Below are 17352 nucleotides of genomic sequence, written 5' to 3' on the forward strand. Positions count from 1 at the left end.
CTTCATCTACACCGGACAGGCCAGTGTACTGGAGAACGAGTTCGACGAGGTGGTCAGCTTGCTGAACCTGCTGGAGATCCGGTCGGAAACGTGGCAGCGGGCCCTGTACGATTCGGCGTCGGTGTCGCCGCCACCGCCGCCGCCACCGCCGCCGCTCCTCGGGCAGCCGCCGTCCACCGCGTCGTCGTCGGAGGAGGAGGACCTGTCCACGAGGGCGGACCCGGAGAACCTGTCGCCCGCGTACCGGTTCCAGGCGCACCCCAAGAAACGGCGGAGACGGTCGTCCGTGCCCGTCAACCTGTCCATCGACACGAAGAACGACGAGGACGCGTCCGTCACCCAGTCCAACTGGCGGGCGTCCAAGGTGAGAACGATCGCTGGGCGGAAAGAGGGGGGGGAGGTTGTTGCAGGAGGGACGCGCGTGGTTCGACGGACGGATTGAAAATCAATACTCGACGGGGGGGGACGTGCGCGACGGCAGCGGCGGAACGCGTCGTCCGGTCCCTTCAGCCGCCGCGCGCGCACACTTGTCCCCCGATCTACCGGGTGCCTCGTGCGCCGCATTGTTCACGGGGCACGACGCGTCCATCAAACGGAAAAATAACCGTTCGGGTTCGGTGCGCGCGGCCGCTACGTGCGGTCCACGCGGCGCTCCGGCGTGGCCGTCCGGACGCTAACCGTTTCCCCGCGGCGAGAACGTCTCCACTTCTCTTAGATCCACTAACGGGGTCCCCGTCCACCGCGTTCGTTCGTATTTTTCACAAGATTGAAAAGAAAAACGATCGTATTGTCTTTTACGACTTGCGTTACGTGCTGTACCCTTTAGAAAACTTACTGCATCACGATCGTTCTTACGATCAATTATTGTCATAGTGGTCACGAGAAAAAAAACCATCATCATCAACACGTTAAGGCTTTTTTTCATTTATCGATTAAAATAAAATTACCATTCGCGGTGAAGTTAAACAATAAGCAATTTTGATAGACAAACCGACAACAATGACATGAAATCTTGAACAGGAAGAGGCCCACTAGCCACACCTACAATATTACTCTCAACCCGCAGTGTTACGATAACACAGTCTAATAGGTCACGAGGCCAGTCCCTGTTTAAGCGACGGGTAATTATTTTTGAATATTTGCGGACAACATTCGATGTATTAACGGATTAAGATGGTTTTTTTTATGGAATTTTTTATAATGATTAGCAGATAGTTCTCTTACAGTTGGCAGTTGGAGGTCTTAATGAATATTTTGTTTGTTAGTGCGTCAGGAAGAATTTGTGATAGTTCCACGAGCTATGGATTAGGGTGATTGTAATGGTCTAATGTCAGATAATTTGGCGGGTCCACATATATGTATACCGCAAGACTAAACTGGTCCGATTACACTTTTGTATACCAGCACTTTATTTGCTAGACTGATTTTTGATTTTAGTATAGAACGAAGTAAATGGAACGCGACGTACGCTTGTTTACGTTTTAATTTTGTGTGGTGAGCAGTTATAAGGTTTATGTGTAATCGAATATAATAGTCAGTAGCTAAATTTGCGTTGGGGTTCGAAGTATTGCCGTATCATAGGCGCAATTTGGAAGTATAGTGTTATTGGTTGATGGAATGTCTGAGGTGTAAACGTTGTGAAGTATAGACGATAGGTCACTTCCCTAAGGGACTCCAGTTTCTATTGATATAATATTACCGTTTTTAATATGTACGGAGAATGATCTATTTTCTAAGGATTTTGTGATAAGATAACAATGTGCAGATAGAAATTGTTTAATCTTGAAGAGCCGTGTCACACTCGATCGAACACTTGGGAGATATCAAGGAAGACGACACCTGGGCTGAAATTTTTTTTCAAAAGGAGTATGTATGTGTTCAATTATTCTGTGTACTTGGTAGATGGTATTACGTTTATTTGATTTGGAAATCGAATTGAGATGTTGGCAGTATATTATTTATGTGGATATATTATTTATGTGTTTTATAGTAGTAATTTTTCGAATAATTTACAGTAGTAGGCTGATTGGTCAATGTGATGTAAGTGATTGTTTGGGTTTGTTTGGTTTGGAAATTTTAACGATAATTGAGCATTTCCACATTGGAGGTAAATTTAATAGTCACAATACACCATTGAAAACACATTAAAGCTTATATTTATATTTTACTGCATTGAAAATATAATATACAGCGCGTTGTATGCGACGAATTTACAACGATACAATAAAATCGGCCCACGTCAAGATAGCTACGCTGAAATTTTCGTGTCCGCGAAACGTGCAGTTCTGGAAAATCATCAAGTGTGCACCGTATGAATGTGCTAAAATCTTTCGGATACATCCTAAATATAAATGGTATTAAAAAAAAATGTACGCGCAGACGAGTAGTACTTGGCTTCGTTTAAATTGGGATTGTAATGTAAATTATGATGAAACTGAACATTTACTGTTAAATATATACTCTAAGCGTTTTTGCATCACCGATGGATTCGGACGGATTGTATTGATTTAACATAATTATCGTGGTTCGTGGCCCGCGAGTCGATTAGTTAGCATTTATATCGCAATTGTTCACGGTAAAATTTCTTTATAAATATATTCGATTTACATAAAAATATATCCCATTTGTTTTATTGCGTAACATTGAAATAACAGGTTTCGGAAAACATGGTGTTATTATTGTATAATGATGATATTATGACAAACGTCCACGCGCATTCGGAACCGGAGACCTTGGCGCGTTTTGTTATCGCGTATAAGCAAATGATTAAAATAATAATATCGATGTTTTTTGTTTTTTTTTTTCTGTTTCAAAGTTTGACGAGAGCCATCGAAAGTTGAGACGGCGGAGTAGCTCGCCATTTGACGACTACGCGCATCATCACGACCGCGGTGACGATCACCACGGTTTTCAAACGTTCCCGAAACGGGAACCGCACTGGGTGGAAACCGAGTACCGTAGCTCGCAATTACACCAGTACAGCTGTGAAGTCGATCTGCCGTACATGGACTCGGCAGAACCGAACTTGGATCCCGAGACCGAAGGGGCCAACGACTCGGACAGTAAGGACGCGAGACTGAACCCTGCCAACTACGTGGTACGTATTGCACCCGACGTCCAGGGCCGTATTTTAACGGGCGGTGGTTCAGTGGTGAGGAGGGTAACAGTTCGCCCTGACATGGGCGTTCATGGAGGGAGATGGGTTAGGTGATACTTCTTACGATGATAAAAAAATAAACAAATTACGTTTTTGCATTTCCGATTGAAAATGTTACGATGTAGGTCGTGGTAACACGATTATTTTTTACTAAGTACGAATATTGTGTGAAAATGCTTGCTAAACCGGGAACAGTTGATCGCAAGCGAAGCAAGTGGCTTTTTATACGGATTGTTAAATATATAGGCTGTTCTTAATCCTATAGGATGTATGCACGCCGAATGATTGGGGAAGGGGGCAGCAGAATTTTGTTCACCGGTAAAATCTAAAATTTAACACTGTTAAGAAAACCTAACATGGGTCCTGTGAATTTCTGATACGGTCCAACCCGGCAGACTACATAAAACTTCGCGCTAGGGTAGGCTAGATTATTTTCGCACGGGAATAAGTAACGGTGACCCAAACGTAACCGTTACCACCACGTTCGTGTAGATCAGTGATGGGCAAAGTACGGCCCGCGGGCCAACTCCGGCCCTCGAAAATATTTAATCCGGCCCGCCGAGGGTCCACCGACATGGATAATAATGGCCCCCAAATTAGGGTCGCAGAGGTTTTCCAGCATTTCTTATAATTTATATATTTTATTTTTTTACATTATAATTTTAATTTAGGAAAAAATTCCCGAAATATTCTGAAAATGATCGAAGAAAATAGTTTTAAATATATAAATGGATTGGCGCGGACTGTGCGTGGTCGTACCCTCACAGCGTGGTGTAGGTAGATAGTGGGTACTATGATAATCGGTATATAATTTCTATTTTTGTTCATATTAATATATTTCCCGGATCTCAGTTTGGTGCGTCCTTATCGTAGTTTTCGTATAACAATATGTGTGATGTACTTATGTATATAAATAAATTGATATAATGTTATTGTGTAATGCTATCAGTCTTTGCACTGTCGTCATACCATAATCGTTATTCCTTATATTATATTTACGTATAATACATATAGTGAACTCAGTCGTCACTTGTCAGCTATCACAGACCGAGCCGCACGTTTTACATTAATTTTGTTTTAATTTTGTCTCATGTTCTTGCTTGTTTGCGTTAGGCTTTATATTAATTATCGTTTAAAAGAAAATTTGTGTGTTGGGATAATGGCGTATAAAAAAGTCGATTCCGAGTGTCGTCTGTTTAAAGAAGAGTGGGCTTGGAAATACTTTTTTACGGAATACAACTGTAAGCCAGTATGTCTTATTTGTAATGAAGCAGTGGTGGTGTTTAAAGATTTTAACCTTGCTCGTCATTTCAACACCAAACATTCAAAAACCAAATATGCTGTGATGAATGACGCAGAAAAAAAGATAAATGCGGAAAACCTAAAAAAAACAATATCTGTTCAACGGAATGTGTTTATAAAGCAAAACACTACTCAAAAGGCTTCTACGCTGGCTGGATATGTTGTGGCTTATAAAATAGCTAAAAATAACAAACCATACTCGGAAGGAGAATTTGTTAAAGATTGTAAGGTGAGTATGAGTAAGATTTTTTTATGTCCAGAAAAAATTAAAGAGTTTGAGTCTGTCAGTTTATCGCGAAAAACAGTAACAACGCGAATTGATGCTATTGCATCAAACTTGTCGATTCAATTTAGGCAGAGTATAGAAAACTTTAAATATTTTTCCGTGACGATGGATGAAAGTACGGATAGAAGTGACACTGCTCAATTATAAATCTTCATTAGAGGCGTTGATAACGAATTTAATATTACTGAAGAGCTAGTTTGTTTGCAATCGCTAAAAGGAAAAACGACGGGGCAAATAATTTATAACGAATTTTCCGAAGGTCTTAAAAATTTAAATGCACCTATTTCAAAATTATGCAATATAACTACAGATGGAGCCCCAAATATGGTTGGAAAAAACGCGGGATTTTTAGGTATTTTTCGGAATCAGATTCCTAATCATGATGTTGTATTTTTACATTGTGTAATTCATCAGGGCGTCCTTTGTAAAGCTGCAATAGATATTACCCATGTACTTAATGTGGTTTCAAAACTAATTAATACGATTCGATCTCGGGGATTGGTACACCGACAATTCCAAGAATTTCTGATTGAAGTCGACGCAGATTATTCTGACCTTCTTTACCACACGAAAGTAAGATGGTTAAGTTGTGGATATGCATTTGAACGGGTTTGGAATTTAAAAGAGGAAATACAAGATTTCTTAAAGAATAAAACAGACAAATGGTCTGAGTTCCAAATTTTCGAAGACAAACATTGGCGTACGGATTTTGCATTTTTTACCGATTTACTCGAACACTATAATAAATTAAATAAAAAATTGCAAGGAAAGAACCAATTTATAGATAAGACTTGGGGTTGTCTGAAATCATTTAAAACTCAGCTTTTTCTGTTTTATAACTGCATAGCAAAGAACGATTTAACTCACTTTCTGCGTTTAAAATCCATGTCACCAGTGAGTGAGAACAAGCTAAAAGAATTCAGTCGGGCGTTGAAAAAACTTCACAGAATTTCAAACTAGGTTTCAAGATTTCAAGAACATTCAATCATCGATAGATGTTTTCTCGATACCGTTTAATTTAGATCCGGAAAATGTATCTGCAGAATTGCAGTTGAAAATTATTGAAATGCAGTGCAGTACCCATTTAAAGCAATTGTTCTTGAATTTCACAAAACTATATTTTTATAGAGCACTGCAGAAAGCTGAATTTCCAAAAATAATTGCTCACGCCCAGAAAATTATGGCGATGTTTGCGTCGTCTTATGTGTGCGAACAAACTTTTTCGACCATGAAATTGCGGAAAAACTCAATCAGAAACCGATTGACTAATAAACACCTTTTCGCACTGCTGAAAGTTGCTTCATCACAGCTGGAACCTGCTTTCAAAAATATTATGGAAAATCAAAAACAATTCCATATTTCTCACACGCCTACTATGGTTGAGCTTTCGAATAAAAGTTAAATTAATTATTATTTAAGGTAAAAGGTAATTTGTAACATTTTTCTGTAATTCTGTAATATTTTTATAATATTATGATTCAAAGCTTTAACACAAAATGCATTTTTTCTATAATTCTGGCCCTCCTCTAAAATTTCTTAAACCTTGTGCCCCCCCCATTAAAAAAATTTGCCCACCACTGGTGTAGATAAACATTTGCATTCTCATCTTGTATACTATCAAACGTATACTTTTGTTATGGCCTAGAAATAATAACGATCCAACTTTAACCGTATTGTACAAAAACGATTTTTTTTCCAAATCATTATCGTTGTAATAATTTAATTTATGTTTTTTTTTTTTTTATATAAGAAACTGGTCGTGGTGACTATGCGTTTGAAAAGTACAGTCCTTGCTGTCGATATATCCTTCCAACAAGTTTATTTTCTATTTGAAATAAACAAATATTTTATAGTGAAAAAAAAATAATAACTTAATATATCATATCTAACAATACTGGTGTTTTTAATAAAACATTTTATATTTATTTATTTATTAGTTTATTAGTCTACCATACATTTATTGTTAATTATTAAATTATATAAATGATAAATTATCTACTTTTGAGTTATTAATAAAATGTTAGTTGAATAGTTAATTTTTCATAGGTAACATTTAATATCACGTTAGAAACAAACTGTTGAGTTTTGTTAATAAATAAATTATTTTTAAATTTACATTGAACAACAAAAATTCGAACCATTTGGAATAAAAGGCCGCGTAATAACCGGGTACTCAGGTATCAAGAGCTCAAGTTTTTATGTTTTCTTTGAAATAACCAACCGTGAAAATAATTGTAGCCGGTCCCGAACGTCGTCCTATACGGTTCGTGTCTTAATATTGGTTTCTCATCCCCCATACGCAATTTGACAGGATAATTTGTTATTCCGGTGAACCGATAGAAGATATTTCGTTTTCCGTGTCTCTCGATCCCTCGAGTGAATTCATTGGTTTTCGAAACGAGTCTGTGACATGTTTCCCCACAGTATCATCTTTTCTTCTTCGAAATGATATCACGTGCGATACTGAGTTAGGCGTCTAACCGTGTGCCACCGCTTTGCCGACTTTTAGTGAACGAAATTCATCCATCGCCGTCCTATGCGCGGTTGCATCCGCTAGTGCGTGTGATGTGGTGGTAGACAAGGGTGGAACTAGGGGTAGGAATACGGGGATTCATCCCCGAGTGTAAAACTGTAGAGGGTGTAGTTTTTATGGTATACTATCTGATATTGATTACTATTTTTAACTTTTTTGCCGATAATGTGTTTGAAATCCAATGATTATGATTGTATGCTAACTATTAGAAAAACGTTGTAAGGAAGGGTATTTGATTCTTGGTCGATCATAAGGCGTGGTCTTAACATTTTCCCCGGACTCGAAAGTTCCTAGTTCCGCCTTTGGTGGTGGAATAATAGGTGGAGAAAGGCGTAAAGAGATCGCCAATCCTTTAATGCCTCCTCCCCGCTACACCGGGAGCTTCACCGAACCTCGCAGGTGTTCCGTCGAAATCGTGAGGTGCGGTAAAACGTACGATAATAACCGCATAACTACCGATTTTTTTTTTTTTTCGTCGGTCCGCAGGTGACCCCGAGGAAACGTAAGAAACAGCCCGGCTTCCAGAACTCTCCGGCCCAGAACCCGGCGTTCGTGCCCATGTACTTCCACGAGATGGCGTTCCGGCACCAGAAGATCACGTCGCTCAGCTCGTTCGTGCACCACCATCCTTACGGGCCGGCCAACGCGGCGCCAGTGCCCGCGGACGACGGCCGGGACTCGCCGCCGTCCAGGGCGGCCATCTACATGGGCCGGTCCAGATCTCAAGACTCCGGCGTTTACAGGCCACCGATCGCGCTACCACCGCCGGAAGACAGTCCGCCGCCGCTGCAGCCGCCGCCGCCGCTGCCGCCACCGACGACTGTGCAGCCGCCGCCGCAACATTCGCATCCGTCGTCGTACCGGTTCGCTGAGAACGGGTCGCCCTGGAAACCGTTGACCGGTACGTGTTTTCGTACAGTTCGCCCGTACCTACTACGCCATGGATCGGCGTCCCTTAACCCGAAATAATAGTGTAATGTATTGATTAAAATTGGGTAAGCTTCGAAGCACTGAAGTAAGGGATAACCGGAGATGAAAAAACGAAAATCTAAAAAACACCGTCTCTTAGATTGTATGCACGTAGCGGTAAAGCTCTGTTTGATAGTGATGTAAACCGTGACGCATTTAGAATATATGCGCCCAGGGTCGAGATTATTTTTACTCCCCCCCCCACAACTTTTCGATACTCTTTATAACCTCAGACCTTCTCTTTCCGCCCTTGATTAATAAAAAATATGGCTCTTGCTTGTTTTGAATAACATATTACCGTGTAGATCCCAGGGTTTAACAGTAGACAATTTCAAAGTGTTTTGTTTAATTAAAAAAATCTCACCAAATAATGACATGGGTACATTTTATTAAACAGTTTAATTAAAATTTTTGTATTTAATTACAATCTACGCGGGTAGATAGGTACCATAAAAAACCAACAAAAAAATGAGTATACGTTCTACCTTATATCACGATTATAGAAAAATATACTAGTAATAATTCGTTTTATACGTTATCAGTCGTATTCATATCACATTCAACTCAAAACAATTTGATATGATAATCCGTTATTCGAAAATAATTGATTAATTCAAAAATGTTATACCATACCCGTTAATGAAAAAAAAAATAAATAATAATACTAACAATACACTCAATAAAATTGTCGTCCTAAAACTGTTAAAATTTTTCTGATGGAGACATTCGCCCCATTCCATAAATTCGCCACTGGGCGTAAATAAAAATTGGTCCCAAAGCGCGAGTACTGTTCAAAAATGTTGCTACAGTCCCTCTCCGTCCCGTGCTAGGACCACTTTGTGGAAAGTTCATGGGGTCGGCACCCACAAAAAAATCTCTTTCTTCAAACAAGTAAAATGACTATAGGGAGGATCGCGATTTAGATACGTTTAAATAATTATTGACATTGTTTGTGCCGCTATAGGCTCCGATGTCCCTATAATTTCCTACCATGAAAAAAAGAGCGAATTTTAATTATTGAAATAAAGTCAATAAACAAAATCACGAATAAAGTACATACATTTATTTTAAAATAAACTATCAAATTTTACCATGACATACATATCTAATATTATTGGTACAGTAATAGCTGATATTATACGAATAAATAGAAATAAAAATTATACAGGTATCCGAAGTCGAAACAGTTATTGGTGAACGATTTACAAAAAAATCTTAATACATTTACTTTTTGTTCGGTACAACAGACTGAGCCTGGGCTTCGACCCGGTCCTGTTCTTATGGTCCTACCACCGCGTTTTCCCATTCGTTATATTTTCATCCGACCGGTATGAACGTCGCGTTCTTTCCGTATCGTCCCGACGGGGTCGGGAAAGAGGAAAACAAAGTTCCGCTGCCATATTAGCGTGCTAAGGGGACGGGGAGTAACTATGCCAAAAACTGAACATCGGTACGACACCCGTGTTTACGATTCAGCTTCAAGCGCTACAGTTTTTACGCACGTGTATCGTATAAAACAATATTAAAATAAATATTGAACCCACGTAACGTTGCACGTCGCGAAAGGCGTTTTCCACGCGAAAACTTCGCGCCCGTCCGTAGAATTTGCGTGATCAAAACGTGATGGGATTGCCGTGGTGGTAAGCTGGAAAGGAGGGTGATCGAGGGGTTGAGCGCGCGGAAAGTTTTCAACGTAAAGTCCATAACTTCCGGGCAACAACGCAGTCGTTGTATGTAAACACACCTCGCGAGCCGGTCGCCGGACGCGAAATTTTTCAGGCGCCACGGATAGGCCGGCCTACGTACAACTACGCGTAGCCGTCGCGCGTCGGTCTGCTCGGCAGCGATTCTCAGACTTATTCGTACGAGAACGGTGAAAATTTGAAAAAAATAAAACGTACAAACCAGCTCCGAAAAACCGGAAAACGACGTGTCCCGACGGTTCGGTTTTTAATAATAGTTTCATAATATCACGCGTTGGTCCGAACACAACGGCATTATCGACGCTGATCCGTATTTGATCACATCCGCGGGGAGGGGAGCTTAACATTTTTGTCCAATCCAATATCGTAAACAAACATTTTTAGACGCTTCAACCTATCAACCAGTGGCTAACTACTGTTTCGTTCTAGTCGAGGCATCAAATATATACGCGTAATAGTATCGTAAAAACGTAAAATATTCAATAGCTACACATTTTTTTTTTTTTTTTTGATTTAACTTTATTTTAATTGGGTCTCGCATTAACGATATTCGCCCTCCGCGATGGTGTTGCGGCACCGGCACCGAGGATGGATATGAATATTCGATTTCCCTTCCTACCGTGTAGTAATAGTAACAATAATGACTGGACTGACAATGATTACCGATAAACACTGACCGGGTCGCACGAGATATGACTTGCGGGCTGAACCGTAGAGTAACATAGAGACGGAGTTCTGTTGTAATTTTGAAGCGCAAACGGACGAGATTTTACAGTGTAGTCTTTTGAAAAATCAAAAATATTGTAATATACATTTTTTTTATGCAACGTTGTATCGAATGAACTTAATACCCCAATTCACGCGGAGTGATAAGAACAAAAAAAAAAAATCCGAGTTCAAGATCACTACACTTAAACCTTCTCATCGTCCTTGAAATTTAAATGTTAAACAAAAAATGTTTCTTAAAAAAGAATTGAATATATTGTCATGGTTCTAACCGTAACTACTCCTAACAGCAGGCCCGGCTTAAGTGTTGAAACACACGTCCTAAGCAAACTTAAGTTTTGTGACACCCTTTACAATAAGTACTACATCAAATATTTTTAAATGCGGACCTAGACGTGGGCCTATGTCGCCTACCCCTTGAGCCGAGCCTGCCTAACAGAGTGATTCTAATAAACAGACGTCATACTTAAATAGGTAATATAAATGTTTGTAATTTTCAGATATTTGTAAATGTACACATATTAAATATTCACTATCCAGTAATCTAAATTCGCAACATAGTAATAATACATTTATTTTTCACTTAATGTTGTTATTTATTACTATTTAGATACAAATTATAAATAAAAAGCTGCTACAATTAAATAATTTTATTAATTTAGAATCTTACTGGCCTCTGATAAGTGTCAACTTATTGTACCATGTTCTTAAGGGAGGGTTTTTCATTATATTTTTTTAAACAATGACTAACTTTAAGTTTTATATAAGTTTGAGAGATTGATTTAATTAGGAGTGTTACATGGTCCGATAAAGGGCTATTACTATAATATTGAAAAAACACAGATAAAATTATAAACATAAATCATAAAGCATTAACTTCGTGAATTATGCAAAAATTGAAATGCAGAGTTGGACTTCGGCTTTAAAAGAAATAAACAATCTTATGGATTGTTATCAGCTTTTGATATTTTAACACTGCCACCTAGCGGTATATAGCATAATTAATCGACTACCTATTGGGGTCAATGATTACTATCATTTGGCATCAGTCCGATAATACAGAATGAATAGATAACGCCGCCTCTATATCACTCTATGGGCTAAACAGTTGGTGATACAGGATTATGATAACGTTATCTACACGGACCCGGTTATTATTAAGAACACGTCCGCTACGGGTTCATGGGTTTATACGTCCTCGTAGACGCCGAAAAAACTTTTACATCAAACTCTACTGCTAGTACGTCCAACTCCGGCCACCGGTGCAAAACAGTGCCGTAATTTCAACTTTTTTTTTTTTCGTGGGTGGAGGAGGGTTTAAATTTTTCTAAAAAACAAGCGATTTTACAGTTTTATAAAAATACAAATAAAGTAATTATACTATTTTATTTAGTATTATAAATACAAAATAAGAGTGGTTTACAACTACGTTATGCAAATTAATGTTCTCTTTCTTTGTACTTTCATAGCAAATCATTTATGACTTTTGAACCTTTGTTTTTCTTCCGGGTGCGTCGAGATCCGGGTACCCCCTCTTCTTGAAAATACGACATTTGATGTACACCGGAACTTTGTCCTACCTTTTATCTTCCGTGTTCAAGACACGTACAGGTTATGGAGGAACATTGAATAACGTTTAGTCGAAATCGTTCTAATAAAATATTACTCCAAATCGTAGGTACTTTCTTTTCGGATCCGTAGCCGTTTCATACGTTTGCGGTTTAATCCGAAAAACAATGCTTTCCGAATGGTCCGTCCGAACTACGGACGACCGAGATGTGTAACGTTTTACTTAACTGACGTTCACCGACCGCTTCTACGGGTCGGGAGTAAGGTTTGTTGGTATCGGTCGCGTGCTGCACACATTGAGACGGTGCCTCGGCCGAGGGAGTTTTCTCTCGAGAGGGTCTTTTTATTTTTATTTTTATTAATATGTTTTCCCAGTCCGTTAGTGTTAAGGCGACGACCGATAATGTATACGTAACAGTGTCGGTATTGCACCGCGTAACATCGGTTCGTACACGGCCCGTTGCGATCGTTTTTTGTTCTCACTCGGTAATTTTTTTTCCCCGCAGACGTTAAGCCTCCTGTCCTGCCCATGGCCGCCGGCGAGCCCGGGGAACGGTTGCGGAGCCCCGGCACGGCCGCCGCGGCCACCGCTTCGTCCGCGACCGCGGCTTCCTCGTCGGACACGGAGGAGAAGTCTTCGACCGGCGGCGGAGCGGGCGGCGCTGGCCGCGAGTACAAGTGCACGTACTGCGGCAAGCAGTTCGGCATGAGCTGGAACCTGAAGACGCACCTGCGCGTGCACACGGGCGAGAAGCCGTTCGTGTGCCGGCTGTGCGTGGCCATGTTCAAGCAGAAGGCGCACCTGCTCAAGCACCTGTGCTCGGTGCACAGGAACGTGATATCGCCGGGAACCAGCGCCGCGGACCAGGAGACCGCGGCCGCGTTCAACTGCTGCTTCTGCGAGATGACGTTCGACACGCTCCAGCAGCTGGTCCGGCACTTCTCCGGGCCGCACAACAACCTGCTGCTCACCAAGAACCTGAACGCCTGACACCGGCCGCCAGGTCCGAGGGACTCGTACGTGCACCGTCGTCGTCCCTTCCGCCGCGTGCCCCATCCACCCCTTTTCCCGCTTCGAGACCGACGACAACGTGCGCACGTTTCTTTTTCGTGCGCTCCGTTCATTTTTCTAACACTTAATTTTTTTAACACTTTTCGTTTTCTCTTCGTTCTCATTTTTCGCGACCGATCCGCGAAACGGGTCTACCTGCATTTCGTGTACATACTTCATATATATATGTTTACGACGTGCAGGTACTAACCCAACCTTGTCAACGATTATTTTTACAAATCAATTATTTTGTACATTATTATTATTATTATTATTATTATTATTATTATTATTATTACTACTACGATTGCCGGGCCCTCCCGAACGAAGAGCCTTGTCGAAACGCGCGTCAAGTCTCGTTCGGTCGGGCCAACGCGTTATTGTTATCATTATTATTATTATTATTATTAATTTTATTATTATTATTATTATTATTATTATTATTATTATTATTATTATTATTACCATTATAACTTTCGTGTACATGGTTAAAATAATTATTTTTACGTTGTACAAAAACACTATTACTTTTTTGTTATCGAATCGCGCCTTAATATACATATGTACTATAATACTGTATAACACAACACGTGCACCACATTGGTCGTCGAGATATATTACTAATATTGTATAAATGTTTATACTTGTACATACGACGTGTACGCCAGCGTACTATTTTTGTAGGGCGCCGAAAACGATGTTTTTTTTTTTTTTTTCTGTTTCTCCCTTTAATCTCCAATATCATATTATTGGGGCCGCGGAGTTACGTTCGGCGACGTCGTAATTATTATTATTATTATTATTTTTGATCGCGTCGGGATATCATCAACGTCGCATAATTTATCGCGAAACGTTCGTTTTCGGTTTGTACATAATAATTTCGTATTTAATTAGGCTCGTCCGTTTACGGAACAACGGCGACGCCTAGGCCGTCGTGGCGAACTTGTGTTTACTGCGCGTTTTACCCCGTCACGCGACTGCATTCCGTCGCTCGGAGTTCAAAATGTATACCCGTACAAGCGACGCGTCTCGTTGTATAATGTATAATAAATATTATCTATCACATTATATCATATATATTTATATATATATAATATTATGTATATACATACTTAATTCGTAGGGAAATTTAAGATCTCTAGAAATCGATAAGCATAAGAAGTTTAACGAATAAGTTTATGAAAAATTAATTAATTAAAAATAAAAATTGTACGTATACCTACATCGATTCTTACCTCTGTATACACACACACACACACACACATATATATATATATATATATATGTGTGTGTGTGTATCTAGCGTATTGTATTGGATAGAAAAGAAATGTTGTCGTTTCCGTGCGAACGTTTTTGTCGACAGTCGAAACGCAAATTTAATCTTTGTGTTCTTCGTCCCTCCTCCCCTTTGTTAATTTTTCGGATTCGATTAATTTTGTATTATATAAACAGCTTAGAAATTTACTAACAAAAACAGATTTGTATACAACACCCGATCCGTGTCAATCGCAGACCGTTTATTTTATTAACATACATGTTAAACCGTAATATTATTGCGCAGACAACATATGTATTCGCGTACATACGTGTACCTACGTATATGTTTTTAATATAAAATTATATTTTTGTTACCAAGCAATTTTTTTTTTTTTTTTTATTACTACATCGCATCGGCAAACTTTTTTGAAAGCTGTACCGTTTTAAATGTTGCGCACACGATGTTTGTATTATGTGTTATTACTACGTGCACGTGCGCCGGCCATGTTCACCGACGTTTCAAGGGAGAAAATTGTTGGTCGGATAAACGCGTAAATATCGGAACACGATATCCTGTCGTCATCGTCTACGCCCGAAATCGCTACCTACCGCGTCCGTGTTTACCCATCAATCAAGGACGTGCCGAAGAGATCGCTTTAGGGGTTAAAAAGCTCTCTTCCGATAGCGTGGTCTTTTTCCAACGACGCTTATAAAATCCCAATTCTAATTAAGTATAATATACGTTTAACCACTCCAGGGTACGTCCTGGGCACACGTTTACGGGCAATGAAAATAATTGATGTGGTACGGCGGAACGGTACGATCATTATCGGTGTGTTATACGAAAAATACATACTTATTTATACGTTTTATTTATATTTCTTACGTTTAACCGCGTGGTAAGTAATGTATTTTGTGTTCAGCTTTACGGAACACTTTGACGTGTATTAATTATATGGTCTCTCGTAATCGAAATAGACATGGTTCGCTCCCAAAGAAGTCTTTTGAAAAGGACAAAAAAAAAAAAAAATAAATAATAATCAACGAAAAACCTTCCGCGGTTCACCCACGACGACTCCGGAGTCGCATTGTTATTATTATTATTACCAGTCGTCGTGTACGCCGTGTACGCGCGCAACGGACCAAGCATAAATGCGATTCCGATCTTTTTTACCTACGAGGGCTCGAAATACTTATATCAAACATACCCGTGGGGGCTTTTAATTATTTATTAACACCTATTTAACCAACATTACTTTGGTCTTCATACAAAATATTTGTCACAAAATACCTGGATTCTTGAGGGGCTACGCCTTCCTGATATGCGCTTATGGGCCCGATCCGATCCTCGGAGCACTTTTAGGGTTCCAACGCTATTGACCCTCACCAGTAGCGATTGTACACGCGTCGGCAGCTATCGCGATTATTGGCCGACACCCGTTATTTTTCCTCAACACGCCCGAAAGCCGGGCGGTAGCTGAAAACGATTTTTACCCGAATACCGTTATCGAAACCTGTTCGCGGGACGCCTCCGCGTTCGTAGCGAATCGAGACGCGCCACGGGTTTCACGGTCGGTTCCGAAAACTGCTTCGGTCGACAGCCCGGTGGAAACAAACGGTCACCGAAATAAGTTCCAAAATAATATACGTGATTTAGTGTTATTTTAGGTTTAACCTGTACATCCACGGGTGGGTTTTTGGTAGGATTACCGCGTTGTTCTTAAGTAGAGAAAATCTATTTTGTTTTTATTTGGTGGTTAAGTGGAGTAGTATCCTCTCTTTCTATTTTACATTGCATGGCAAATTTCGAGTTTGAGCGGAACTACATCCTTGATTGGAGATTTACACCGTCGGCGACATTTATGTAGAAGATAAGAAAAAATAAAATTAATATACATAGTTCGAAAATAAGAACTCAGAAGAAAACCTGTTGCTACGGCTACTGATAACCGACCTCGTTCGCTTCGTCGGAAGTATGAGCACAGTGGCAAACCGATGCCGCTCGGTTCTCCATTCGAACGCGGAGAAGAAAGAAAAAGAAAAAAAAAGCACAAACACTTTCAATGGTACGATTCGTTTCGGAAGCGGAAGAATTCGAAAAGCGATCTTATGTAATTTCGATTCGTAAACCCGTTCCGAGACGCATTATTTCTCGAAATAAAAAAAAAAATCTCGGTGTTTTTCTACTCGATCACGTTGTTCGTTCGTCCGACTAGGTTGCGACGAGTACTGAAACTTGGGGATGCACCGAGCGACCCGGATGAACTTCGACACGGGTTTTCGACGGGCTGTGGACACGGGACTCCGTCATCGCGCGGTGTACAACTATTGTCCGGCGTGGCGGGTCGATTCCGGTCGCAGGCGCTGTCTGAGCCGTTTCAACGGCAATCGTGTGACGGCGGTCACCCGTTATTGAATTAACGTTCCCGTCTGCACCGACGGCACAGAAATTATGGTCGAACACGAACGATATCGTATTCAAACGCTCCGGACCGCGACCTCGCCTTTTGCGCGGCTTAAATATATAAATAAAAAAAAAAAAAAATGTTCCAAGAAAAACAAATTTAGCGTAGGTTAAACGAAATAATTTTTTAAGAATATAATGAAAATGTAATATTGCATTCCACGTACGACGCGGTGTTCGGGGATGAACGAGAAGAAAATCTTACCTCGGCTTTAGTCTGTTGTAGAAAAAACTCAGCCGGATCATTATATGGTGTAGAGAGTTCACCGATATTTGTAATATAATATATATATTGGTGAACTTATATTATAAATAAGGAGCGGATTTAATTGATA

The 17352-nt window shown here is 40.2% G+C and overlaps 1 protein-coding gene across 2 annotated transcripts in view; it reads left to right on the forward strand.

Moving 5' to 3' along the window:
• The window catches only part of LOC112684525 (transcription factor Ken 1-like), a gene marked incomplete at its 5' end in the record, with an annotated part of 47166 nt that extends 32231 nt beyond the window's left edge, over nucleotides 1–14935 (forward strand). For both annotated transcript variants that reach the window (XM_025556089.1, XM_025556097.1), the window contains 4 exon segments: nucleotides 20–364; nucleotides 2816–3097; nucleotides 7765–8179; nucleotides 12752–14935. In XM_025556089.1, coding sequence (XP_025411874.1) covers nucleotides 20–364; nucleotides 2816–3097; nucleotides 7765–8179; nucleotides 12752–13236 — 1527 coding nt within the window. In that variant the 3' untranslated portion in view covers nucleotides 13237–14935.
• Between the last annotated feature and the right edge of the window lie 2417 nt (nucleotides 14936–17352).

Source organism: Sipha flava, unplaced genomic scaffold (genome assembly GCF_003268045.1).
Source record: "Sipha flava isolate LNK unplaced genomic scaffold, YSA_version1 105_pilon_pilon, whole genome shotgun sequence".
Taxonomy (NCBI): domain Eukaryota; kingdom Metazoa; phylum Arthropoda; class Insecta; order Hemiptera; family Aphididae; genus Sipha; species Sipha flava.